The 27349-nt window shown below is 34.8% G+C and overlaps 4 protein-coding genes across 8 annotated transcripts; 2 read left to right on the forward strand and 2 right to left on the reverse strand.

Moving 5' to 3' along the window:
* The first annotated feature begins 373 nt into the window (after positions 1 to 373).
* On the forward strand, positions 374 to 13870 carry Znt63c (solute carrier family 30 member 1). The gene is made up of 8 exons (XM_076442113.1): positions 374 to 812; positions 7865 to 8056; positions 8192 to 8414; positions 9702 to 9966; positions 11538 to 11655; positions 11984 to 12199; positions 12320 to 12430; positions 13156 to 13870. Exons 2-8 carry the CDS (start codon positions 7880 to 7882, stop codon positions 13351 to 13353), a joined length of 1308 nt encoding a protein of 435 aa, XP_076298228.1. The 5' UTR covers positions 374 to 812; positions 7865 to 7879; the 3' UTR covers positions 13354 to 13870.
* A 427-nt stretch (positions 13871 to 14297) lies between these two features.
* On the forward strand, positions 14298 to 26663 carry Grip91 (gamma-tubulin complex component 3). Of its 4 annotated transcripts, XM_076442095.1 has the most exons (12): positions 14298 to 14540; positions 15394 to 15560; positions 15710 to 15842; positions 15903 to 16317; positions 16460 to 16962; positions 17052 to 17244; positions 17580 to 17784; positions 17876 to 18097; positions 18237 to 18368; positions 18489 to 18590; positions 19250 to 19498; positions 19650 to 26663. In XM_076442095.1, exons 1-12 carry the CDS (start codon positions 14468 to 14470, stop codon positions 19794 to 19796), a joined length of 2541 nt encoding a protein of 846 aa, XP_076298210.1. In that variant the 5' UTR covers positions 14298 to 14467; the 3' UTR covers positions 19797 to 26663. The 4 variants fall into 4 exon arrangements, 2 of the variants coding, with proteins under 2 accessions (XP_076298210.1, XP_076298211.1); XR_013010868.1 differs by lacking the exons at positions 19250 to 19498; positions 19650 to 26663 and adding an exon at positions 18834 to 18942 and having other exon boundaries at positions 14299 to 14540; positions 18489 to 18751; XR_013010869.1 differs by lacking the exons at positions 18489 to 18590; positions 19250 to 19498; positions 19650 to 26663 and adding exons at positions 18591 to 18751; positions 18834 to 18942 and having other exon boundaries at positions 14299 to 14540.
* On the reverse strand, positions 18235 to 21186 carry LOC143217628 (uncharacterized). The gene is made up of 4 exons (XM_076442118.1): positions 20830 to 21186; positions 20594 to 20756; positions 19010 to 20505; positions 18235 to 18937 (listed from the first exon to the last, which is right to left on the reverse strand). The coding sequence occupies exons 1-3, from the start codon at positions 21104 to 21106 to the stop codon at positions 20379 to 20381; spliced, it is 567 nt and encodes a 188-aa protein (XP_076298233.1). The 5' UTR covers positions 21107 to 21186; the 3' UTR covers positions 18235 to 18937; positions 19010 to 20378.
* Positions 23410 to 26582, reverse strand: LOC143217629 (MAPK regulated corepressor interacting protein 2). 2 transcript variants are annotated; one of them, XR_013010872.1, is made up of 7 exons: positions 26441 to 26582; positions 26250 to 26334; positions 25847 to 25965; positions 25565 to 25633; positions 25323 to 25376; positions 24080 to 24262; positions 23410 to 23671 (listed from the first exon to the last, which is right to left on the reverse strand). XR_013010872.1 is itself a non-coding variant. In XM_076442119.1 (6 exons), the coding sequence occupies exons 1-6, from the start codon at positions 26490 to 26492 to the stop codon at positions 23601 to 23603; spliced, it is 450 nt and encodes a 149-aa protein (XP_076298234.1). In that variant the 5' UTR covers positions 26493 to 26582; the 3' UTR covers positions 23410 to 23600. The 2 variants fall into 2 exon arrangements, 1 of the variants encoding a protein (XP_076298234.1); XM_076442119.1 differs by lacking the exon at positions 24080 to 24262.
* Positions 26664 to 27349: the final 686 nt, after the last annotated feature.

The raw sequence follows: 27349 nt of genomic DNA on the forward strand, positions 1-27349 counted from the left end.
GCGAGGTATACAGGTATAATTTATGCGTTATTTCGTAAACATTTGGAAAAATGGTGCAGACTTGTTGCATATAAAGAATTGTAAGGAACGACAAAACCGTGATACAAACATAATATATCTTTTCACAATATATATAAGCATTGTTCTTACTATATAAAGTAAGTTGTGAGGAAATAAATATATAGATTTCATATTATCAACGTCTTTATTACAATAAAGTTTAGAACGATTACTTTTAATAATAATCTCATGTAACTGTAGATTGAATAGGCGCACATCTTTTACAAAATAAATATCGTTATAGAGCTGAAAATATATCGTTGGTTTAAAAATATGCGCGTAAAAAAGCTGTGTAACAGTTTTGCCTTTCTATGCACAGTTTATGGATTTAGGTTAGAGAGGGAGTGAGAACTCATTTTGTCGTTGCTAGTCAATTTCAGAACATAATGTATCGTTAGAGTGACTCGTTGGTAGTTTAAAAAAAGAAATGTGATGGTGTTTGATCATCTACCTTTGTTATTGTTTTACCAATGCTATCATTAACGAAATGCAGTGTAACATTTCCATCGCATTGTATTATTTAATTGTATAGGTTTCAGTGCATTTTATTTTTACCACGTGGTTCATCGGTAGTGAATTAAAAACGTTTGTGTTTTGAAGTGTTCAAAAAGATCTAATGTCATTCTATATTATTGACGCTACTCGTGGATACACATCAGTACTTTGTAACATGTTTATAAACAGTTTATATTTGTGCCATTTAACGGAATTTTGATATATTATTCGAAGAACTATAATATTTTACTGCAAACGTAAGTAATCAGATTAGTTTCTTTTGTTTACGATACTCTCTATTTAATCAAAATTAAATAACCTGCACACACGATTTATAAACCAGCCAGAAATCTTTTGGTATTTTCGAATTTCAAATAATTCTTTTCAATTATTCTGCCAAATTCAGCTTCACTAAGATAATGCGATTCGAAATCCTTTTTTCACCAAAGTATTTGTTCGTCCATAGTTTAATTCTTGTTTTTAAACACGCTTTCTAATTTTCCATTTTCGTAGTTACTCGCAAGATTGAATTCACATATAATAGAAAAATCGTAGTTGTAAAATAAACAGATCGAGAACAAAATCATGAAATAATTTACATGTGTAACGGACAATGAATCATTCGATTGGAACATAAATAAATATATTGATATCGTATATTTAACAAGCATCAAACGATGTATACGTTGAACTTGATAAAATTTCGTGTATGGATCGATTTATTATATTCGCAAAATTCTTCCATTAATATTTACTTTCATTGTTTTCGTTGCTAGGTTACATTCGATCCCCATTTTATTTACACTGTTTATTAGCAGTGATGCACATTGTAATTTCAGATGGAAAAGTAGGCATCATTATTCACAGAAACAAACTCATCATATAAACTATTACAAGAACAATGAATTCGTGTGTTGGGAGCAATTAAACTGACTCATTGTAACGACAGAGACTTTTCACATTCAACTTTAGAAACTATAATGTTAGCACAGTGTAAAAGAACCCATTATTAATGGTTCTAGATCATTTTTATCTATAAAATGGTACAAATACTGTTTATGCTTTCATCCAGCGAGATATTATTTGCTGGAGTGCTGCATGGCAAACTTGGTTAACGATAAAATTGTTTGTCTTTCCTTCATTGAATAAATACGATGTTGCCGGTATATTTATGCTCAATCTTGCGAGTATCTATGCACGCATGTTTACAGTATGTTCTACTTAAATACATATTGTTACGCTAGCTGTTTAAAATCCAGCGAGAAGTTTTCATACGAATATTGTTTGACTTTATAGAGGATTATTCAAAGTTCTTTTTAACTTGTTATTCACTGAGATTTGACCCTTTGCACTTGAGGACTTTTTCGCTCGTGCGAACTAGCAATTTGAGACGATTTTGGCTATATTAGGCATGTTTTACGGGTACATACTTTAAAATTTCAATAATTTATTTATTTCTACGTTTTACAAAACAAAATCTGTTAAATATCACTCTCTGTAATTAGTTTTTGTTTGATATTTTACAAAACAATCTCGAAGATGCATCCTCGGTTTGTCGGGACACGTATCACAATAATTTGAGGTTTCGCGTCTACCGCCAGGCATACTTCGGTCAGAGCAGACCTTGCAACCCCTCTTTACCCCTTTCGGAACAATATGGAGCTTTCCATGTCAAAAAAACAATTTTTTGGCGCGTGATATTGGATAAACAATAATTTTCTTGAAATTGTGCAGGTTCAACGATTTTTTTCAAGGTTAAAAAACGTTGGTACCATAAACTCTCTATTTTTCCGACGCTCTGCAATGTTTCAGCTTCAATTTGAAAAATAATCATCGCTCTATCTCGTTTCTATCGAAAGTCTTTTGATTTTGACACAGAATCCATCGGTTTGTCCCACTGTGGCGCCGCACAGCGGGCAATTTGGTCGAAACTCGATTCAAAATCGAAGAACTTTCGATAGAAATGAGGTATAGCGATGAAATTTTTTTAAAATTAAAGCTGAAACTTTGCAGGATATGGGAAAAATAGGGAGATTATGGTAAGAACGTTTTTTAACCTTGAGAAAATTCGGTAGACATGTAGAATTCCAAGAAATCGATTTTGCAATATCCTGGGGTCGTAGAAAAATTTTGAGACCAGATTTGAAATCAGCGTGAAAAAATCTACGCGAAATGAAGTACAGGTATTGGAAAAACAACAATTTTTTAAAAATTGTGCAGGTTTAACGATTTTTATCAAGGTTAAAAAAACGTCGGTACCACAAACTCTCTATTTTTCCAACATTTTGCAATGTTTCAGCTTCAATTTGAAAAATAATCATCGCTCTATCTCATTTCTATCGAAAGTTTTTTTAGTGCAAAGGGTTAAGTAAGCTTTTGTACAACAAATCAAATCTAAATTAATTGTTAAGAGGTACATCAAGTACTTATTTAGAAGTAATTACCAATTCATCAACTTTGTAATGTACGAAAACTGCCATTTCTGCCATTTTCTGGTTAATAAATTTTAAAAACGAAAGTACACATTTTTTTGTGAAACACTGGCAAGTTTTATGCTAAACATTTAAATTTTAAACCTTCATAATGTCATTATCGTTAAATTTTTTCAATCTGAATTTTCTAATATTGTCCTGTGACCTTTTTCCAATTGGTTTCCCTTTTACAACAATTTTAGAAACGTAAATAAAGTCATGTAAAAAATCCGTTTAATTTATAACCGTAGTAAAAATAATAACAACACTCGTAAAGATGAAAATATAAGGTTCGATTCATTTTTTGCTGACATTAGGAATGCTGTCAGCCTTGAGATAAGTCAGCAAGGATGTTCAAATCACATTTCACGTCACTGCTTGTGACTCAGAATGTTGCAAATATTTTAAGAGATGCACTTGATTTATCTCCTTACAAGAAAATCTTGAAATAAGTGGAAAGATTAGTTGGTTAATAAAAAGAAAGAAAACTTATTCAATACTGACATAGAGGGATAACATTATGAAGTAAATAAGCAAAGTATTTATTCACTAATTAGTTCAGACGCGCGCGGTTTCACTTCCGCTCCTTATTTACCGAGTGTTACTGCTAATTCTTTGTGTCACTTGCTTATTTGCGTGCTCTAATTATTGACCGCCACGATTTGCATATCTTTCTACTGTTTTTCCTTCATGAATTTCAAAGATAATAATTATAGGCGGTGTCGTAAATCGTAGCGTTAGAACGGTGGAAGATAGAAAATTTTAATCATTTCTAAACCGAACTTAATTTGAAATTTCATTTTTTAACACTAACTAAAGTTTTATAAAAATCACAAGACTGAATTTATTTCGATGTTTCACTATTTTTATAATACGTGCTCGATTAAAGAAATTTATTGAATAATTTCTAATGGAATCGATTATTAAAAAATAAACAATGTTTACAATTTTAATGCAAAATATTTAGAAATTGTCAGCAGTTAAATTAAATTAAAAATTGTCAACAGTTAAATTAAATTAAAAAATGTCAGCAGTTAAATTAAATTAAAAATTGTCAACAGTTAAATTAAATTAAAAATTGTCCACAGTTAAAAATAGTCAACAGTTAAATTAAATTAAAAATTGTCCACAGTTAAAAATTGTCAACAGTTAAATTAAATTAAAAATTCTCAACTGTTAAAGTATATGAAATTCTATCGGAGAAACCCGGTTTGTTTTATCTCCATAATTAAGAAACTCCTCTTCAGGGATAAGTATGCCTCTCCGTACCAATTAATATCGATCTAAAAAGCCTTGTGTATCATCGATACTTCTCGAGATAATCAACAGCGTTGCTAAAGTGCGTGTACGCGGTATAAATGTATCGTAAGTCTCTGGAAACACTACAACTACAGCTACAAATGATAATAGAATTGAACTCGATTGCAGTCCCGCGGGGTAACTCGAACGGCATCTTTTAAGAAGCAGGCAGGCAGACAACCAATCAATCAATCAATCAATATACAGATATTGTCAATATTTCAAGGTTTGCAACATTGTCGTACATATATTGTCAGTATTAGAACAGATTGACGTATCGTCAATATTCTGAATATTGATGAGAATTTGATGAAAAATATTTTTATTTCGCGTGCTCTACGAACGTAAGCCACTTTACCATGGTTACAGAGGTAAACAAATTCTATTGGCCATAACTAGTCCAGTCAACGAAAAGTTGTAGAGGGAAATGGAACACAATTTTTAACTTTGGGTCTTTGTTTGGGCTAGTTAGGAGCTAAACATATCAAAAGTCTTATATCTCGGAAACTATGCGTCCTAGCGATAAGACCACTCTATACCAAATTAAAGCTGACAAAACGAGCCACAAGATTGACCCCATTCAGTTTTTCGCTATCTCGCATAGTTTCCGAGATTTAACTTTGGGTCTTTGTTTGGACTAGTAACGAGGTAAACGTACTAAAAGTCCCCTTTTCCGATTTTCCGCTTATATCTCGGAAACTATGCTCCCTAGCGATAAGACCACTCTATACAAAATTGAAGCTGACAAAATGAGCCACAAGATTGACTCCATTCAGTTTTTCGCTATCTCGCACAGTTTCCGAGATATCCGCTCTCAAAGTTCACTAATTGTGCTGAAGAGTTAGCTAGCCAAATAATGAAAATAGTGAACTTTGAGCGCGGATATATCGGAAACTATGCGAGATAGCGAAAAACTGAATAGAGTCAATCTTATGGCATATTTTGTCAGCTTTAATTTTGTATAGAATGGTCTTATCGCTAGGACACATAGTTTCCGACATACACGCAGTGCTTGGCGCTTAAAGTTTCTCTCCTTGTAAGAAATTGTCCGTACAAGGCTATCTAACACGATTGTTATCAGCAAGCGCTAAATCCACGTGCAGGGTCATCTCGATACACTTTACGAATAGAGTATTATACCTTAGGCCTCAGGTAAAACATTAGTTTTGTTTTCATTGACAATTAGAACATTATTGTTATTATTTTGTTTTAATAACCGTTAATTTAATCAATTGAATCATTGTGATCTGTCTTCCTCTTCTGCGATATTTCTCTCAAGAAGGTAATGGAGCTGAAGGTCATTGTGTGGTACACCGTTGCATTCACCTTGATACGCACCCTTTCATAATATGTATAAAAAGAAGGCCGCTTTCATTCCTCTAATAATAGTGCATACATATGAAATAGTGTTTGGTCTTATTTTAATCAGAAAAATGCCGCGGCAAAAGGTACACCCGCAGTAATAGGTACATTTACCCTAATTAATCTTTTCGAGGAGAACCGAAAGGAGAATCGCTCATAAAAATATTTTATAATAATAATTATAAAAAAATATATAAATAGATTTTAATCCCTTCGGGAAAAATACCGCAGTAAAAGGTACACCCGCAGTAATAGGTACATTCACCCTAATCAATCTTTCGAGGAGAACCGAAAGGAGAATCGCTCATAAAAATATTTTATAATAATAATTGTGAAAATATTTATAAATAGATTTTATAATCCCATCGGGAAAAATACCGCAGGAAAACGTACACCCGCAGTAATAGGTACATTTACCCTATCGGAATGAACTCCACGAGTGCGCAAGGTAAATGTTGGTGTATGGGACACCTGATTTTACAAACTTGCCTGAAATATAAGAATTTCTTTTCTGGAAAACAGAGCCTATTTTACAATGGCAGTTTTCTATTTATCTATACTGCTATAATGAAAACTAACATCGTTAACCTTAATATTTTGCGTGTGGCCACCTTTCGCATTGGTTTCTCATGTGCAGTGGGAAAATCCGACCAGCTCCCACAGTTTATAAGTCACGCAGCTGAGATTACTGCCGACATTTCCGCTTTCAATGTGTCAATCGTCGCAATACCGTCGCGACGATTCGAACAATCGCGCGAACGACGACGCACAGTGCTCTGGATCGAAGAATTTAGCGACAGTTTGCTACGACTTTTGAACCACACATGTCCAGTGTCGATATGAAATTCTCATTGAACAAATATTACTAATATTTACATTATTACAATATTACTAATATTTGCATTATTAAAATATTACTAATTATTACATTATTACTAATATTTGCATTATTACAATATTACCAATATTTACATTATTACAATATTACTAATATTTGCATTATTACAATATTACTAATATTTGCATTATTACAATATTACTAATATTTGCATTATTACAATATTACTAATTATTACATTATTACAATATTGCTAATATTTACATTATTGCAATATTACTAATATTTGCATTATTACAAAATTGCTAATATTTACATTATTACAATATTACTAATATTTGCATTATTACAATATTACTGATATTTGCATTATTACAATATTACTAATATTTACATGATTACATGATTTACATATTTACATGATTTATATGATCTAAATATATAAATAGAACCTTGTCATTTTTATAAGCTAAAACATTTTCATCTCTTTTAGTGCACGGTCGGTTTAGTGACGTTTAGTCACGTGACATTGTGACATAGCGTCGTGGAAGGGGAATGTAGAGTAGGGATACAAGTCTTAATCTGGCGACTCTGGTCGCGTCATGTCTCCTATTTGATAAGAAATGACGGATCAACCAACAAAGTAGCAGCCCGATAATAAACATATTCTCACATTCTATTGTACATAAATACAGTGACAGTGACCGATGTTGAAATGTATTTTTATTGAAAACAAAGCTGCAGTCACAATGTTGCCATTCCTAATTTTCGCGTTGTCTTGAGCCTTAGGGTCTCCTTCAATAATTAATTAATCATTAATAATCTCTCATTAATAATAATTAAAATTCATTAACAATCTCCTTCATGAGTTAAGGATGTAAGAGAATAAATTTATTAATTCATCTCCAACATACCTACTCTCCCATCAGATTGTGTACTGCTACAAAATCATTGCTGTGCTTTTAACAAATTAATTTGACTGGGAGAAAATAAAAATATTATTGAATCGGCAATCTCTAGTGAGGAATACGTTCAATGATTCAGCAATTCATGAAACAGAAAATTGTTTGCTCTTTATAAAATTGAGAAAAACATTTCGGAAAGAATTTATCTTTCGCCAAACACCTCTCAACCAGGGTTGGGGCCCCTGCGAGGCCCCTTACCCTTCCACCCCTCGCCCAGCTGTGCTGCGGGGCCCGCCTTTGCTTCCCCCACTCTTCAGTGTTAGTGAGAAGAGTGGGTAAGGGGCCTGGCGGGACTCGCAGATGGCTACCCTGTACTGTATTTTGTTTATGCATATCAATTGTACTGTTTCCTTACCGTTACAATTATTTTTTAGGTACAAACAAGCACTATGGGACGCTACACAGGGAAAAAGTGTCGCCTTTTGACAATGCTGTGGCTCACTGCTCTATTTTTCTTAGTAGAAATAGTAGTAGGTTATGTAACTAACTCGATGGCTTTAATTGCTGACAGTTTTCACATGCTGTCGGATGTAGCAGCATTGGTCGTTGCATTTCTTTCCGTAAAGGTAAGCCATTTATTTGATTAATCTTGATGTTCCTTCATATCTTCTACGAGTTACAAAATATACACAAATACACTTGTTATACATTCATTTTTCAGAATCAAATCATATAAATTTTTTGCATTGTGTATGTTGCAGATGTCGCCAAAGAAATGGTCTAAAAATACATTCGGTTGGGCCAGAGCCGAAGTTTTAGGTGCTTTGGTAAATGCTGTCTTTTTAGTCGCATTGTGTTTTAGTATTACCGTCGAAGCATGTAAGAGATTTATTGAAATAGAAGAAATACATGAACCTAAATTACTTGTAGCAGTCGGTGCACTTGGGTTACTAGTGAATGTTATTGGACTGTGTTTATTTCATGGTAAGTAAATAGAGATTGTTACATTCTCATCCTATTCAGTCTCTTCCCAGATCATGCTAGGTCACTGTGCGACACCAAAACGTTCATAACTTGTGAATCAATGTACTGATCGTCCATCAGATGAGATGGCAGTGAGGAACTTGTAGCGACCAGGTGATATATCCCTACAAACAAGAAATAGCATGCAAAAATCAAAGTGACCCTTTTGCAATTCAATTTCACCCCTTCGTAAGTCAATTTCACCCCTTCGTAAGTCAATTTCACCCTTTTGCAAATCAATTTCAACCTTCTGCAAATCAATTTCAACCTATAGCAAATCAATTTCAACCTATAGCAAATCAATTCCACATTGATTTGCAAAAGGGTGGATTCGGAGTGCAAAACTTGTGAAAGGTTGAAATTGACTTGCATAAGGTTAGTTTGATTTGCCAAACGGACAAATTGATTTGCAAAAGGTTGAGTTTGATTTGCAAAAGATGGAATGTGATTTGCAAAACCTGTAAAAGGTTGAAGTTGATGTGCAAAAGGGTGAAGTTGATTTGTAAAAGGTGGAATTTCATTTGCAAAAGGTGGAATTTGATTTTCGCACGCTATTTTTTGTTTGTAGGGATATCACCTGGTCCCCCTACAAGTTGCACACTGCCATCTCCTGATGGACGATCAGTACAAAGATATCTCTAGCATTACTTGTTGAATTCTCACAACGCTTCTTTCAGCATACAGTCTCGAACCGAAACGATTTTTCCTCATTGTACGCTCAATTCATTCTGTATGCCTGTATCGTTAAATGTTAATTTAGATACCATTCATTCCTTTCTCGGAAGTCATAATGTAATAAACATGCAACTTCCGCGAAGCATGATGGTCACGTTTTTAGCTGCGTATGATTTAGTATGATCTTGGATAAATGTGTGCGATGATCTATGAAATATGATGCTATTTTTAAAAAAAATGAGTTTACCTCCTCCTTCTTTAAAATTCTTGGAATTATGTACCAAATTTATTTCTTGGGCTATATACAATTGGAAAAAAATGACCAAAAATTTGGATAGACACATGCTTTTTATGTTCATGAAATAATGTGAAATAGTTATTTCTAGACCTTCGAAAACCTAGTGTTAATGTAACAACAGTCGTTAAGGGATGAAATCAATTGATTGAGGATGAGATCCCCAGTCTAATCACAACACTGTGCCCTGTGCCACAGAAAACGAGTTCAAACGTTATCGAACGTAATTTGTTATCGCGTCAAGTTACGAAGAATATTTTACTTTGATTTTGTTACAGAACATGGCCATTCGCATGCACATTCACACGGTATATCTCGAAGTCATAACAGGCTTAGCTCTTTCGTCGGAACAGACGACAACGAAAATGACGAAACTTACAGACCATCAACACCTCAGGTGAAAAGGACACATCACGGTCATACGCATGACGCCAGTCAAATGAATATGCGTGGTGTATTTCTTCATGTACTTTCCGATGCCTTAGGATCTGTTATTGTAATCGTATCTGCTTTAATTGTTTGGTTGACAAAATGGGAGTACAGGTAATCTCAATTTTTGTTATAAACTTAAATACTTTACGAATATTGAATTTGGTAACATAAGAAACTGTAATCTCGATTTTCTCTTTTGAGATATACCGATATCTCGATGCATCAGTTTGGATTATCGCATTATTTTGAATGACAGGTATCATGTAAGCATAACTCACCAACTGTTAAAATTCATTCGAGTTTGGTTTTTCATAAAGACGTTTAAAGAATCGCTATAATTATAAACGATACTCGGTCTGCTTAAAATAACCCGCAACTGTTCAATCATAGTCGGAAAACTATTCGAGCATTCGTATACATTTCAAGTAAACTTATAAAGAACAAATAAAATGCACGTTTCCTGTCGATTCCGTGCAATTATCAGCGCAAGGGAAATATTTTTACGATGCACTCAGCACTATGCAGATGTTCATAAGAAAGAAATAGTCCCTTGACACACTGATTCTTTAACCATTTCTCACAGCACTCGTTCAATTCTCAACACATTCTGAACGAGAAACAGCGGTCTCAACAATTCTGTTTATGTGATCTTTGTTTATTTGGAAAGACGAACGATTCTTGCGAATCATGTCATCTTCTGCCTTAGTCAGTTTTCCGTGTAAACGTGTAAAGGCCGAGTCGTATATTTTGCAATAATCCACCTGTCTGTAAACTCTAGTTGACAGTTAGACGACCTTTCTTGCATGAACATGTATGCATAGTATTGTTATAATAAAAGAAGGAGAAACAATAAATTAGAAAAGATGGAGGTGGGGTTCGCATAGGGAGTTCTAACCTCTATTTCTTAATAGTATGTGCACGTCCATAAGTATTTGGACAGTTAGCGAAATCTAATCAAGAGTTTCTAGTTTCGTACATATTATATTAATAAGATGCATATATTAAGATGACGTAAAATATCAGAATAATGCAATAACTAAAATTGGATAAGAGAACGGAAAGGTTTTTAAGCTGTGGGCGTTTTATATTTTATTTTTATTATATTCTATGTGAATTGTTGCAGAATTCTTTAACTGCAACTCGAGCGATTAAGCGAAAAGTGTTAATCTAATTTCCGATTGCTAGATAATTTGAGGATTGGTGGTTGCGGTTAAAAAATTACACTTGAGATCGCATTGTAATACACTGTGTTATTTTTCTAATATAATTATATTCTAATCGTTAATAGGAAATATTCTAAACAGTAGTGCAAATACAGAAGTGTCCAAATACTTATGGACGGTAGTATACACGGCATAAAATTTATATTATATGTATATAAGTTTTATGACTTGTCTTGGTCGACTGGTATCTAAATTATTATAATAGAAAAGAGTCCAACTTTCATTTTTCAACCTTTAATATTTCAGAAACAGAGCTTCGACTTTGAAAATGGTAAAAGAATTTCTGATTTGTATTTGCATGACAATTACGCATGTCCCAGGATACCCCATATTTTTCGGGCACTCTGTATATGTATTACAATCTTTTTTTTTTTCTTCAAAATGATTGTTCTATCTGTATTATGTAGCTTGCGAATGTCATTTCGCGAAGTGTTTATATAAGATTTTTATTATTTACAGATTTTACATTGATCCAGCTCTTTCGCTGTTGTTAGTTATTCTCATCCTGCGGTCAGTGTGGCCGTTGCTGCAAGAATCTGCCTTGATTCTTTTGCAAACTGTACCGACACATATTCAGGTAACATTATGTCAACTACGCGATACGTTTTAGAGTGATTTAAAGTAAGCAACCCGTTGGAATTTCAGAAGAAAAATTGTAATATCTCCTTATCATAAATTCAATCTAGATTTCTATAGATGCGAGGACCATGTTAAATAATATCCTTATATTAAGCATTTAAGCAAGAATTAGATTCTACGAAAAGTTTGTTTCCTTGCGCCATTTAATTTCCATTTAAAAACTGTTTTGTAGCTTGAACAGTTTCAAAGTAATCGACTTTTATGATGTAATCGACTCTATTCTTGATACGAATACAATGAAAATCTATTTGAATTTGTTACTGCAGGTTGACGCTATACAACAACGTTTACTCGAAAATGTTGACGGTGTTTTGGCTGTACACGAGTTTCACGTGTGGCAATTAGCTGGCGACCGGATAATCGCTTCAGCGCACATCAGGTGCAGAAATTTATCAGAGTATATGAAAATTGCGGAGCAAGTTAAAGAATTTTTTCACAACGAGGGCATACACTCTACTACGATACAGCCAGAATTTATTGACGTAAGTAGAATAATATTTCTGTTTCTAATTGATCTCGTACGGAATTTTGTGAAACTACCAAGTAAAATCATAAACTAAACTATCATCGCCAATTAACTAAAAATACTTTTAACATTCCAGTATCAATCTAATAGTGAAATTAAGGAAACACCGACAGAGGATTGTGTTCTAGACTGTCCAAAAACTGACAAACCTTGCAATCATGCAACATGCTGTGGTCCTTCTAAACAGGTACGCGTTCTCAATTATAATTAGACTGCGGATGATCATCAATGTAACAAAGCTTCCCACAATCAATGCAGAACATGTTTATTTTGCGTAAAGATTCACAGTCTAATTATAATACACGTTCTTTCATAATAATTTAATCCAGACCATCTCCCTTCCGCAGCATGCCTCGAAGAAAGAGACAAGCTTCCGTTCTCCCTGTTCTAAATGCCTTGGGCAATGCTTAGAAGCCATTAGTTCAGATTCGAGTACGATGATAGGTAACATATTTAACCCCAGACTACAGAGGTTGATTGTACACGACACATGAATATCGGTCGTTTGTATAATTGACTATACCACACTCTTGATATCTGCTCCATCTTCCTAAATCCCCACATCTTGTACTTTCGTTTCATTTTCTCCATTCCTTCGCTTAATTTTCTCGTTGTTCCTTGTACAATATCTTTTACCATATGTAGAACCTTTAACTCATTTCAAAACACCGTGCTCGATGTCTGCTCGAGGCAGGCCTGGCTGACTGGGAATATATCGGTCAAAATGACCGGTTCCAGATCTTTTATTTTACGATTATTGATACAATAAAAATAATTTCATAAGAAATGATTGCAATAGGAGCTGCGCAAAGTCTAAATAAAATCAATCTTGTCATTTTTATAAGAAGCACTGGTCGAATGACAAAACCACTAATGTAAATAGGTTTCTAATTAATTTGTATTGTTCCGCAGGGTCGTGAGACTCCTTCGCCTGGAGAAACACCATACATGTGCAGACAACGCAATAGCCTTGCACGCTCGACTGGATCTATAAGAGGAGCAGAACAACAAGAGGTCAATGAAATGGAACGCGGACATTTACTATCTCTGCCCGCCTCGCATAATTCCGTCCAACTTCCACATTCTCAAGTTAACACCCCAGTTGTCTAAGTTATCAATCGTATTATCCATACACCTACCTCTATAACAAAATCTGCGGCGCGTTACAATGTTATTATAAAAAAAAAAAATTCAATAAACTGATATACGTATGTATGTTTCTTTATTTTAGTAAGATTAAAAAATCTGAAGAGACAAAAATCTTTATAAATCTCTCGTCTACGACAAAAAAATTCACAGAAACATAAGTTATTACACACACGCTAATATATTAAATTGTATTATTTATATAAAGAGTTACTCTATTTGTATTTGTGTTTACTATAAAATACTGTAATGGCTTCACATTTATCCTTCCTTCTCGACAATCCTTTACAGGGCATAATTTTACCCCTATCGTATTTATAGCATCGTTGATAAATTGTAAGACTGAAATTTTGTACGTTCATCGTTTACATTTTAATTCGACGAATTGTATTTTATTTATAATTTCATATTTTTAAACGAATATATCAAATTACGACGTAATCGTAGAGCAATAAAACATTTTGGAAGATCTGAAACGAAATGCGTGTATATTTACTCGAGATGAAAATTATTTCCACGTTGTTTTGGAAATATGAAAAGCCATGACGTGCCCGACGAAGTATTTAATAACTTTCACCTGTTTACTGCACTATAATGCTTCCATGTCAATCATATGTGCACATTTATATTCATTCTACTTCTTAATTGTTGAAACTGAAAAATTGAAGTTGAAATTGAAAAATTGATGTTGAAAACTGAAAAATGGAAGTGGAAATTGAGAAATTGATGTTGAAAACTGAAAAATGGAAGTGGAAATTGAGAAATTGATGTTGAAAACTGAAAAATGGAAGTGGAAATTGAAAAATTGATGTTGAAACCTGAAAAATGGAAGTGGAAATTGAATTGAATCGCACACGCGCAACGTGTCACATATTACTCTAGTCATCAGAGAGGGGGTACCTCATATCGGCGTGATTCCCCTCATCTGGCAGCACTGCGCATGCGCAACGATTTTTAGCATCAGCATACTGCAAATTGAAAACGCGCGTAAACTGGTACAAAAGTTAATAACATTGAACCGGCGTCGTGTTGATACATCAATATTTATGTGTGGTGTCAGCGAGGTTAAAATACGAAAATGTCAGAAGCCGAAATTATAGGTGATCTAGTCCAAAAATTGATTCTTTCTCTGTGCGGAGATCAAAAGACAGGTAACGCTGCACATTCTTATTTACAACGAATGATAAATTCTATTTAAAAAATAAATATAACGGAGAATCATTTCTCCAGTACATTGTAAATAAATCATCTTCTGTGATGGTAGTCCTAACCTATCTTAACCTCAACATAAGCAATCGAGTAATATCTGACCAAATATTTTGAATGTTAGCAAGAATATTAAATATAATTGTTGTTTCTTCTTATCTAATTGAATACATATATCTCTAGAATAATTAGACGCTACTGTCACTGTTTATACAACAAACAAGACTTTATTTATTTCGTGATACAGATGTCAAAATTGATGCAATTGAACAATTGCTTTGACAGATACAGTTACTCGAATTAATATTCGGACGCTCCAAAAAAGACGATAACTTTTTCAATATTGTATTATACGATTTGAACTTTTTTGGGAAGCAATTTACCAAACACACAGGATGTGAAAAAATTTTTTTCGGAAATAGCAATTGATCGGAATTGTAGAAAAAATACTGAAAGTGGCATTTCACAACTTTTTTATGTGGACCAATATCGAAAATTTAAAAAGTACGTTTTGTGGGTCTTTTTAAGAAAATGAATGCGACCTCGATGTCTCTGAAAAAAATGACATAAAAACAACAATTTTTTGGTGTCGTATGAGCCCCATTTTACCATTCAACTTTGTCCTCGAGACATTTAATGTATCTTCGAAAACAACAAAGATATTTCAGGTGATAACGTTAGGCGACTCGCCCTGCATAGTAATTAACGCTCATGTTGTTCGAAGGAAAAATTCTCCTTTATAATGCACAAACATTTTAGACAGTGCGCCTAATTTGTTATTTCATGTATTGTTTTTAGAAGCAGTAAGAAAATGGATGCGTTTCGCTCTCGAAGTTCTATCATCGTCGCAAGGAATAGAAACGCTGCAAGAAGACGAAGTTACTATAGCGAACCAAATAAAAGATAAATTGTCGCGCAGCGATACAGTACAATTCGACAAATTATTTCACGAGTTGAAGGATGGGGTACGCTACACATTTTACGCAATACATTTTTGTTTGGTATACAAGTTCCGTTGGTCAATTCCGGACGAATATATTTTATCGCGAAGTTTTCCTATGTGTTTGTTTACTTGCATCTAAGGAATATTTTAAGTTATATTTTTACTTTTCAGCTGTTGAAGCATAGAACGCAGTTTCTAGTGTTCTTAATAAATATGTCCGAAGCTGGCGATCATCCGAAGAAAAGGATATTTTCTGTTCCTGACTTGAAGCTTGGTCTAACCGCGGCCCATGCATCTTCCAGCGGTAAGTAATATTAAATATTTGAAACCTCTCTACGCTTACACGTCATTGTTTCATATTTAGCGACAACGCCAGAGGTGCATACGCCACAGCAAATTGTATCTGTAAATAATACGGAGAAGAGTTCGAGGGATTTTCTAATGAGATCCACCAGAATACTTGGCGAAGAATATATTTCCGAAGATATACTAGTTCAGGACCTTATATACTCTTTCCAAGGCATCGAAGGGAAAATATTAAAGTTGGATTCGAATTACGGTTTTCAAATAGACCCTACGCTGAATATTGATAGACCTCGGAAACAATCTACGTTGAGATTGAGCGAACTTGGGCATTTACACAATATAATACAAAAAGGTTTAGAGAGAATATCAGCTGCTTCGAGTGGACAGGTGGCTGACAGTTTTGTTGCAGCTTTGTACTCGAAATTGTCTGAATATTATAGATTTATAGCTACTATACAAGAAGAAGTAAACAGGTATATCATTTTATTAAGTCTTTCTCAGGGCTGGCCATCTGGGGGGTGCGGCGGATGCTATGCACCAGCCAGAAAACTTTCAATCGCATACCTCTAATTATTATACATCACTTTACTTATAATTCACTCCGCTACATTACAGAGCACATTCACAATTAGGATTATATAAAGTTACTCTATCGCATCTACACCTCTGGGCATACGAGCCTTTAGAAACGTTAAAATGGTTGGCGAGTATGGTGAGAGCTTGTCAAGGCCAGAAAGGTGGTGCTCTCGCCTCTGCAGTATACGAATTTAGCAACTACGGAGACGCGGACGTGAAGAAGTTGATCAAGGAAATTTTGGAAAGCGTCTGCGATCCTTTGTACAATATGCTGATAAAGTGGATTGCCGACGGTGAATTGGATGATCCGTACAGGGAATTTTTTATTGAGACTTGCGCTGACATTACCGGAGAGAGAATGTGGCATGAAAAGTATCAAGTTCGTAACAGCATGCTTCCATCTTTTATCTCGAAATCGCAAGCTAAAAAGATCCTGGGTACAGGAAAGAGTATTAACTTCTTGCGCGAAGTATGTAAAGATGTTACACCTTGGCAAGGCAAACACACAAACATGTTTAAAAATTTCACCGAGGAGTACAAAGGTATCCGCAATAATCTACACGTCACGTAAGAAGTTGTTTCGTTGAATCTAGAAGTATCTCAATATCTCTGATATTTGTATTCTGTTCAGTTGATGTTCTCTTCGATATGGATCCAGACGGTCGATTGCAAAATATGATGGATACAGCTTATAAAGCAACATCAACCAGAGTAGTCGAAGTGCTAACAAAGCAATACCACTTTATGGACCACTTGCACGCCATTAAAGGATATCTTCTACTAGGACAAGGGCATTTTATTCAACATCTTATGCACTTGTTGGAGTAAGTAGGAGAATCTCTCTCAAGACGTTCGCGATATTATTTGACAGGGTGTAGGCCACAAGTCTCGAAGAGGATTGAACATTTAAAGGATTGAATTTTATTTAAATTTCTAAATTATATATAACTTTAAGTTTCATGCATTTTTAATCATTTAAATGTTTACTCTGAAAGTAAGGTTAGGTTCGCTCCTGGTGCGACCGACCTGCCCCCTATAACGAGAACAGTACCTGCCCTCGATTTGGCGTCCATTTGACATGGAATTTTCGCGCCTTCTGATATATATCCGTCCCTTCTAAACAATAATTGTACATGTATTTGTTTTTTCCGACTTCTAGGCTGGAATTAGATAAACCTGCAAGCTCTCTATATCCGCACAATATATCTTCCATTCTGGAAACGGGAATAAGAGCAACTAGTGCAAAAATAGATGACTTGGATTTAGATGGGAGACTCGATGTAAGATTGTTAGCGCCATCGGAAAATGAAACCGGTTGGGACGTTTTTATACTTGATTACAATGTTGGTGGACCCATCGGAACTGTACGTTTCCTAATATCTCTATTAGGGTTATTCCAAATAAACCACTTTTTTCGGCGTTTTTCCTAAGTTACACATTTTTGAATATTTTTAGATTCTCGAACCATATAGAGAAGTGTATCAGACCATATTTTTCGCGCTGTGGAGAGCGAAAAGGATGGAATCTATATTGTGCGCGATCTGGAAACGTCAAATAACTTCAGCGAAAATGTTTCGCAAGATGCCGGAAGTGCTGACGATTCAGACTCACATACATTTAATTACAAGCAGTATGGTTCACTTGGTTCATCAAATGCAGTATTTCTTTTTATTTGAGGTGAGACCGAAAATTATATTAATTGTCAACGACGAGAAGCTTCAAAAACGCTTTTTAAAATGGTGTTTTTCCATTAAACAATGAATATTACGTCTGAAAATGAAAGATTATAAAGATATTAATGAAACAATGTTTCAAGGTGATCGAATGTTCCTGGGATGCATTCGCGAAACAGCTTGGACAAGCAGTCTCGCTAGACGACATAATCACTGCACATACTTACTTCATCGACACGATAAGGCGTGGTACTTTCCTAGATGAAAAATCTCAAGTAAGTATCCAAATGAATGAATCTGTGGTACGTGAAATATAAATATGTAAATACAAATTATATTTCTAAACTTGTTGATCGACACGATTTAAGAAATACTTGTAATAATATATGCTTCAGAACGTGAACATAGGCTTTCGTCAAAGTGGCTATTCGAAGCCAAAAGATATGTTGGTATACCAACCACTTGATATATCACGTAATATCCATGAAATTGCACAGGTAATTTCTCGAACTCGATGCACTGTCTGAAGATCCACAACTTAGTTCCTCGAATACTGTTAAAACTTCTTTAGTTTATGACGGGTCACAGATTCAGGATATCAGTTTTTCTTGAAACGAAAAGAATCACTTAGACAAAATATTACAGATATCATCACGAGGTAAACGGAATTTTGTACGTGAAATTATGAAATTTAATCACGAAAATAATTCACTTTTCTGTGACTGAATGGTTGTGAACAGGTGTCCATTAAACACAATTGTTTGGTCTCGGTCTGGTTTTCCAAGCGGACGAATCGTAAGGGTGGCGGCACAAGCGGATGGCACAACTCCGAAATTGACAGGGTCTAGGTAAACCGAAGAAAAACTTGTTAAATAATGCCGGGAGAAAGATCAACTTGTCAAAATACATCGTTCACCTTGGTTATTTTCAAATTCGAAAATCCGGAACATCTCATAACCTCTAAAGTATTATACGCAGGACTTTTCCGAATTAAATTTCAACGTTTCACATGTAAAATATTGCAGGCTTTGTGTTGATACCTGTAATAGAACTTTGATAAGGGATAAATCTAGGATAAGAGGGGATAAAATATAGCGATGCTGTTAACGAATGACAGAATTATTGAATAAAGAATAAATAGTGCATTCTTTATCAGGAGCTGATGGATCATCTACGTTCGGTGTACGGACCAATTCTGGATTTGCAGAATCTCGAAGAAACATTCCTGAAGGTTGCCACACGCGAATACAAAGCGAGATTAAATGACACCAATGCTACTTATTCGTCGAAACGACCAGATCCTGTAGATCAGACTGACGAAGAAGTGGCGAAACGTCAAGCTACCTTTGTAAAATATCTCAACACACTTTTCATTCAACTTAGATTGCTGTCAAGAACATATCAGGTAAATACTTTCATAGAAGTGCCCTTATTTTCTAACAGTTTCATTTAAGATTGCAGTGTGAAAGAATATTTCTATGCTTTCTTTTGATACAGCAAAATTATTGGAAATCCTCTGAAGAACATCAAAATAGAACGTTGTATATTTGTTACAGGACAGAGTGAAGAAATTTCTCATAATGCTTGCGTCTGCTGAAGATGTTTCGCTGCAATTATTAAGCGTACGGTTAGACTTTAACGAATACTATAAAAGTAAAGACAACCGTCTCGTCGTGCCGCTGACGTATCAACACCGGAGGTAAAGCCGCGAAATCATTTCGAGCTGTATGTAGATCTGTTTCAGTTTGTAATACGCGAAGTATTCGAAGATATTAATTATTTAAATTTCATAACAATTGATTGATATTAGTTCGTTTATACGGAGATTTAACGCGCAAAGTACAACGTATATTTGAAATGTGATAGCATGTTCTTCAAGTATTCGATGATAATACTTTTGTACCATTCTAAGGAAAATAAATATGATAATTTCTATATCTTTGTAATCGTTTTCTTTTTATCAAATGATACAAATTTAATTCTTACTTCAATGTACATGTACATATACAATGCACTTCGTTGTGCATTGAACCATTTTGTAGAAAACTTAATTACACATGTTATGCAAAACATTTTCGTCAGTATATATTTGAAAATCAACTGCTGTTAAAAGTACATTCTTAGCGTTTTGTAAAACAAAGAAACGGACATTTTATAAGTTAAATAATTTTGGACATGAACTGTCGCGTCAATAAAAAAGATTTAATTTTTCGAATTAGTATACGTTCACACACGCGAGAAGAGACATAAAATGTTTTACTATATCGCCATTGTACTTATCTGTATCATGGTGTGTTTGCCACGTCTTTTAACTGTTTGTACAATCTGTAGGGATCACCCCACGATCCAAAATTAAGATCTGTCAACTCCCCTATTTGTTCCAAATGTTCGTGTACTGTTGCGAACAGAGCTCTATAATATGAAAACAAATAGCAAACATTTACACACATAATTTGTCATAAATTTTCAACTTCTCATGCATGAAACATAACGAACTTACTTGTACGAGCTTGTAGTAGTATCCGACATCCTTCGAAGATACATAAGGCTTAGAGTTACGAGTTCCCACAGTTCAGCCACGTGCTGGACACTAGAAGGTCCAAATCTTTCAACAGCTACAGCAATTAAACTTTCCCTGCATTCTATAGCATCTGCAAATCTTCCTGAAAAATAATCTCGTTTAATTTCGAATAAAGTTAACGAACATTCCACAGAAATAGTTGATTTATACAGTACCTTGTACCATATATAATGTTGGTATAACTCGTAACGTAGAGACAATATCTTCATGAGATTTATATAACGTTCTTCTCCTAATATTTAAACATTCTTCTAATTTCTTAAGAGCTCCTTTAACATTTACTCGATCAATGCAATTGATAGCTTCATTAAAGAGTTTCGCAGCTTGCTTTATTTTATCTTGTCGGAAACGTTTAGGCTTGTCGAGGCAGTCTATACAAAATAAAGAATTCTCGATGTTGCACAGTGCACCGTTACATTTCGAACACTTCATGGCAGTGAATCTTTCCTGCAGTGATAAAATGATTGTAATTCAACTGTTAAATTATTTGAGAAAGAATGAACTGTGTTTGTATATTTACCAAGAAATATTTCAGATTTGGCTCAGTGCAAGGTTTACATTTACAAGTGAAATAGTACGTAGGTGACAGATCCTGTCTTTCCTCCCATGATGAATACCTGTAATGGTGACCTATGGATAACAATACTAAGTAAGCGATGAAACGTAAACACACATACACGTTTAACGCGTTGAAAACTCTCACTGTACCGTAACAAGTAAAAATTTCTTCATTCGCGGCAATATCCCTCGATGCTTTAACGATCTGGTATTGATGCATAAAACTAAAATATAATAATTAAAACAACGTATTATTAACCAATGTAATTCAAGTGTCTCAAAAAAAAAATAATAATTACTTGATAACTGTGTTGTGATCACAAGAATGATTCATCATACTTAAAGACGTATAAATTCCTCTACCTAGAAAGATTGTTTTTTTGTCGCGACCGATAGCACAAATTGGACTACTATTCATATTATGTTGTAGGGTATATCGTAGTATTGAAATTGAAAAATTGTTGTCAAAACTGAAAAATTGAAGTTGAAATTGAAAAATTGAAGTTGAAATTGAAAAATTGATGTTGGAATTAAAGTTGAAATTGAAAAATTGATGTTGAAATTGAGAAATTTCGGGGTGACCAAGGTACCCAAAATCACGATAACAATCTTGAATGACCGTAATATCTTCTTTTTACCGAACGCGAATGACTATAATGTCTTATTTTCACCGTAATACAATCAAAAAACTTCGAAATGCGTAGACAGAATGATAGATTGGGTAGAAAATTGCGTTTGTTTCAACGTCATTGCTAAAAATCGGACATTTCATATGCAACAATATATATATACATGTCGTACAAGAACGACCGCTTGCATCGGAGATTTCGTCTCTACGTCGGTTTATTTGATTTTTCGAAAATACGTAACTACAAATAATGAGTAAAATAATTCGTTTCAACAAGATATATCATATAATGATAAATAATTAACGCAAACACACTATTTATTGTACTACAAAATTTCAGTTTACTATGTATGTATATCCAAACTGTTTCTTTTATCGTCATTTAAAGATTTTCTGTATTATAACTGAACAGAGGTGTAAAGAGATTGAAAAGATTAGAAGAAATTGTAATTTATATATATATATATAATACATAATATAATATAATATATATATATAAACTTGTATTTATTTATAACTGCATGATTCAGCCTTGAATGGCCAAATTATTGCGCTACATTTCGACTACTTTCGCGAACTCTGCTTTTCGAAATTCTATTTCACACCGAGCTCTTATACAATTAATCTGTTAAAGTGGTAATTGAAACTAAAAAAAAGAAAGAGATCGCTACATCTAGAAGAAGATTAATTCGGATCAGCGTGTGAAATGAGAATTTCGAGAGTAAAGTTTACAAATACATCAGGGACAAGCTTCACCTCGCAAAGGATGTCTGCCTGGTAATCGTTTGACAATCTTAAACATTATCAGTCTACAAATTTATACTAAACAACTGCTTACGTAAAAGCATCTCGATACAATCGTCATAACAATATCAGCAATGTGTTATGCATTCACACAAACAATGTATGCAATATGTACATCATTCTATATGGTTAAAAATCCATTTTCTTTTTTTTCTCGCACTGCATTCAGATTCAGACCGTCAGGGATTACTGTCTGGTACTTAACCCTATTTGGTATGGCATTTAGGAGATACATATATCTTTGACTTCATTATTTTAAAAACCTATGAATGTTTTCAATAACGAAATCGCCGGTCTCGTATATTGTATTTCGTTAAATTTCCTTTAATTCGAGTTTCATCGTTATTTTTATACTTAATCGTTCTGTACACGTTTACACTTTTCTCTTTGTTCTTTAAATTCGGACAGCCTTAGGAAATACGAAGGAAACATTTGAAAAATTGTTTAACTCGCATGCATCGCGTTGCGCTGTGTACTTTGCAATCAATAATAATGAAAATACTTATATTTGATCGATGTAGAAATTATTTGAAATGCGAATGTTTACGTGTGTGTATATATATATATGTATGTATATACATGATTTTGTAGAAAATTCTCAATGATTGAATTTGAACTCGATGCTAAACTCGTACGAAAAAGATTTCGTTTAAAGTTTAATAAAAAAGTGTATATAAATTCATTTATGTATACAACGAATGCACTATGCGTGTGTGTGTATATGAGACTATTTTTAATTCACCGGTTGCAATTCCGTGGTTAACAAACCAAGTTCGTGTTTACGCACTTCCAGTTCAACACTATATATATGCAATAATTCAGTGAGTCATAACTTGCATTTACAATTAGAAATAGACTAATCTTCTCAGCACTGATCACCATTCTGTACTACTTCGATATATTTATCTTCATAAGTTGCATCAACTTCCCTTTGTCTCAGAGCGATTTGGTGATGTTGTTAAATAATCGTTTGCCCCACCAAGATTCCAAATCGAATGGCTTGAAATCTGAAACATCGTCGTTACATGAAAATTTCGTCAATTCAATTGAGTAGATCGATTAATTGAACAATCTTTTCAAGCGTGAATCTCACAAATTTGGGAGATTCACAAATATATCTTGCATCTTGCATCGATTGTTGTATAACAAAATACCTCATTCCATTAAAAAAATATCGATGACCTTGAAATCTCATTAAAAAATGACCTCGAAAATTTTTTCCCTTAAACCGTTACACGTGGCCCTTCAAACAGTGTACCTTTGCCCTAAGAAGTCTTTTTTGTACAACGAAAAGTAACGTAGATATTTAGGTGTTCTGTTTCTTCGGACTCACCCTGTATATGTATTACTAATGCATGTTTATTTAATGCGTGATTTTGTTTTTGCTAATACATTAATTACTTCAGAAAAATTACATTATTTTAGTTCTTGATCATGTGGGGCCCTCTCAATCGCGGGACCCCGGTGCATAGCATCCGCCGTACCCCCCAGATGGCCGGCCCTGCTAATCGTCGCATGTTGCCCCTCAGATGGCGCTGCAGTCAAGCCGGCGTACTAGCCTGTACTAGCCTCTCCGACGGGCAACATGCAGCCAAATACTGCAAAACCATTGCTCGGAAACGTAAAAGAACGACTTTTGAGGCAAACAGCGGACCAGATTGATCTTTCATCTAGAGATTTTGACTACTAAGCCCCGTCTTGCAATCCTCGCGTACGTATACGCGGTCTAGCGGTGTGTGAGTGTACTTTAGCGGTGTGTGAGTGTACTCTAGCGGTGTGTGTTCACGCGCGATCGTCGTCTGCTGGAAAAGGCCCCCTTGAGAAGGATGTTTATGTTCGATTATCTGGTGGTGAGGATACTGTTATAACGGTGCGGAAATTTTTGGTTGGAAAGAAAGAGCAGAAATGGAACAGATCCAGATTAAGTACCCGAAGTGGTGCCTATGACTGGACTATTGCACCGCTGGGTACATAGTGCTGGAAGAAACAAAATAGGGAAAAGGAAGAGTGTTAGTCAAGGAGTGTCTGGACGGAAAGGAGAGGAAAAAGGGGGAGACAAAAAATAGCAGGGAAAGAGAGGAATATGTAGGGAGACTGGGGTACAGCCAGATAGGAATAGAGGACCAAGCGCAGATGTAATTCAAATTCTGACCGAGAGAGATGGAGAATAGCAATCCCAGGTGCATTATAGCAAAGTCGAGAATGCGCGGAGGTACAAATATATAAGAACAGCAGGTAAAATAGAGTATTTAGAGAAACAGGGAGAAGAGAGCAACCAGGATCTAATCGCAAGAGCTAGATGCGGAAACTTCGAAGAAGGAAAATGTATGTTGTGTACGTTACAAATAGGTAGAATAAGGCATCTATTAGAAGACTGCTATAAAGTAGAGGGCAGCGAATTACAAGAGGAGGAAATAGTTGAGAGAAGCTAAGCGCAGAGGAGTCTATCATTCTTGCTAGACCAAAGGTAATCACAGGAGGATGTGTAATACATAATAAGCAAAATAAAAATGAACACAGAGCAGAAATACTCCTATCGTGGGCAATAATTAAGGTATAGTCAAGCGTACGTATGTGTGCGGTATGGAAATGAGTGAGCGCGATGGTAGATCGTATAAAACCGAGTCCATTTCTGGGCTGCGAAGCAGAAACACTCACCTTGAAGACTATCGTTTGGTTCCCCATCGTTATAATATACTATAGAGTTCGGACCTGGAATAGAAATTCGTATAAAGTCGTGAACGTTCACCGTTTGATAGATTTTCAGATAAAATTCATGATGTTTTCAAGCTGGTTATATAAACAGGAGGTTACACTTCCGATAAGTGTTTTTCAACGCACTTATGAATATCGACGAGGACACACGCATTCCAGACACAATAACATTTCGCGTAACTTACTGGAGGGCTCTGAGCAATCGGAACCGTCGGAAGATTCGCTTCTTTGCCTTGTGTTCACTTGATTCCATGCTGAAAAATCAAACTACAGATGTAATATATGTGTTTTTCGCATAGATACACGATATTATTAAGTTACGCAAGGTTCGCTGTGTACGTGTGCGTGTCTGTGTGCGTGTTATTTTCATTTACATTCGGACAGCTCGACAACAGTGTTTGTAAAATTGATGTATACGTTATATGGCGCGATATAGAGTATTAACACATTAGATTTCGTCAACCTACATTCGTAAACAAATTTAATAAGTTCCTCGTGTTGCGGCGTGATAACTTCCTGCATTTGGTGCCTATGCGAATTGAGTTTAGATTTTCCATTCATATGAAAGACTGGCTTTGGTACATGGCTGTAAAATCAACATCGATTTAGTTATAATACATTTGCGAGATAAGAGATATTCCACAAAGCCGTGTATTATATAAACATTTTTATCTCGAGTATACACGTTCATGTATTTATGACAGAGTTTATCGACTGTGATTTCCGATTTGTGAAAAAATTTCTAACATATACAGATTACGCATGATTGTTTCCGACGAGGAATTATGAATTGCGTAATGCTTAAAGTACAATGAGAGAGGGAGAAAATAACGAAGTAGGGTTAAGATGGGGTTAGGGCACTAAACTTACCGGGTGGTCTCGTGGTTATCGTCAGGATCTGCTTTACGCGTTAAATCGCGTAAGGTTTCCAATCTCTCGAGATTCTGGCTGATTCCTGAAAAATCATACCGTTCAACCGAGCTAATGTCACGACCGTTAATTACATTCCAATGTGTAAATACAGAAAATCTTTCAATGATAATCGTTAAATATTCCCGTACCTCTTCGTGTCTTGGCGACAATTTTGCTAGGTCCTTTTGATACAGTATACATGTTCCACGTGAGATGAGCACAATAAGAAACGTCCACTCGTATTCCGATGCCAAATCATCCGAAAATTCTCTGAAATTCTTATTCCCGAGTCAAGTAATTCTCCACACAGAAAAAAAATTCGAAACAGTACCGAATAGATCAACCGCACGGGTTGAAATGATCAGCGTGAAATACACGATGGGTGAACCACGTGACCTTAGCTCGTGGTATCGCTCGTGCTAAATGTGTGTACGAACATATATATGTATACATGGTATATACATGTGTTGCATAGTCATGCATATAATGGCATATATGCATACATCGATATATATATATACATATAAATACTGTGCACACTGATATACGTGCAACAATTTGAAAAATTTCAATGCAGGTTTTCACTTCGCAAGCATCTGAAAAACTATAAATAGTTTCTGTGAACTTGAATATGTGTAATTAGAAATTATAATATTTTTCATTGATATATACAAACACTACATATATTTTTTATGATTACAGTATATATACATAGAGCATTCGGTGACAGGTGTGTGAGAGAATGAATGATAACATATATATGTGTAAAACGATTTAATTAAAGAGAAAGATATATTAATTGCGAAGTCGACGGCTTTGTTTTTTGTTTTTTTTTCGATTAGAAATCTTTTTGATCTGCCGATAGTGGCGTGCACGAGTCAGGTTAGTCCGCGGTGGTAGCACAGACGCTGATTCGCCTAACGCTATTATTGGTTGTAAGAAGAACGAATTATTTTCGATTTCAACTTTTATATCTACTATTATAACGTGTAGAATGTAGAATGTTCTGCCACCTGTTGCTGAAGACTCTGTATACACGCTGTATGTATATGTATATA

Source organism: Lasioglossum baleicum, chromosome 17 (genome assembly GCF_051020765.1).
Source record: "Lasioglossum baleicum chromosome 17, iyLasBale1, whole genome shotgun sequence".
NCBI lineage: Eukaryota > Metazoa > Arthropoda > Insecta > Hymenoptera > Halictidae > Lasioglossum > Lasioglossum baleicum.

What these genes read in the sequence shown, in the direction of transcription:
- Znt63c (XM_076442113.1), top strand. Translation starts at nt 7,880, where the DNA reads ATGGGACGCTACACAGGGAAAAAGTGTCGCCTTTTGACAATGCTGTGG. An exon ending in TGGACTGTGTTTATTTCATG is followed by an intron (nt 8,415 to 9,701) that starts GTAAGTAAATAG and finishes ATTTTGTTACAG; the next exon opens with AACATGGCCATTCGCATGCA. An exon ending in GCTGTGGTCCTTCTAAACAG is followed by an intron (nt 12,431 to 13,155) that starts GTACGCGTTCTC and finishes ATTGTTCCGCAG; the next exon opens with GGTCGTGAGACTCCTTCGCC.
- Grip91 (XM_076442095.1), top strand. Translation starts at nt 14,468, where the DNA reads ATGTCAGAAGCCGAAATTATAGGTGATCTAGTCCAAAAATTGATTCTT. An exon ending in CATCTTATGCACTTGTTGGA is followed by an intron (nt 17,245 to 17,579) that starts GTAAGTAGGAGA and finishes TCCGACTTCTAG; the next exon opens with GCTGGAATTAGATAAACCTG. An exon ending in TTGGTGGACCCATCGGAACT is followed by an intron (nt 17,785 to 17,875) that starts GTACGTTTCCTA and finishes GAATATTTTTAG; the next exon opens with ATTCTCGAACCATATAGAGA.
- LOC143217628 (XM_076442118.1), bottom strand. Translation starts at nt 21,106, where the DNA reads ATGAAGTGTTCGAAATGTAACGGTGCACTGTGCAACATCGAGAATTCT. An exon ending in AACATTATATATGGTACAAG is followed by an intron (nt 20,757 to 20,829) that starts GTACTGTATAAA and finishes ATTATTTTTCAG; the next exon opens with GAAGATTTGCAGATGCTATA. An exon ending in ACTACTACAAGCTCGTACAA is followed by an intron (nt 20,506 to 20,593) that starts GTAAGTTCGTTA and finishes TTCATATTATAG; the next exon opens with AGCTCTGTTCGCAACAGTAC.
- LOC143217629 (XM_076442119.1), bottom strand. Translation starts at nt 26,492, where the DNA reads ATGTATACTGTATCAAAAGGACCTAGCAAAATTGTCGCCAAGACACGA. An exon ending in TGTCGCCAAGACACGAAGAG is followed by an intron (nt 26,335 to 26,440) that starts GTACGGGAATAT and finishes ATGATTTTTCAG; the next exon opens with GAATCAGCCAGAATCTCGAG. An exon ending in GATAACCACGAGACCACCCG is followed by an intron (nt 25,966 to 26,249) that starts GTAAGTTTAGTG and finishes TTGATTTTACAG; the next exon opens with CCATGTACCAAAGCCAGTCT.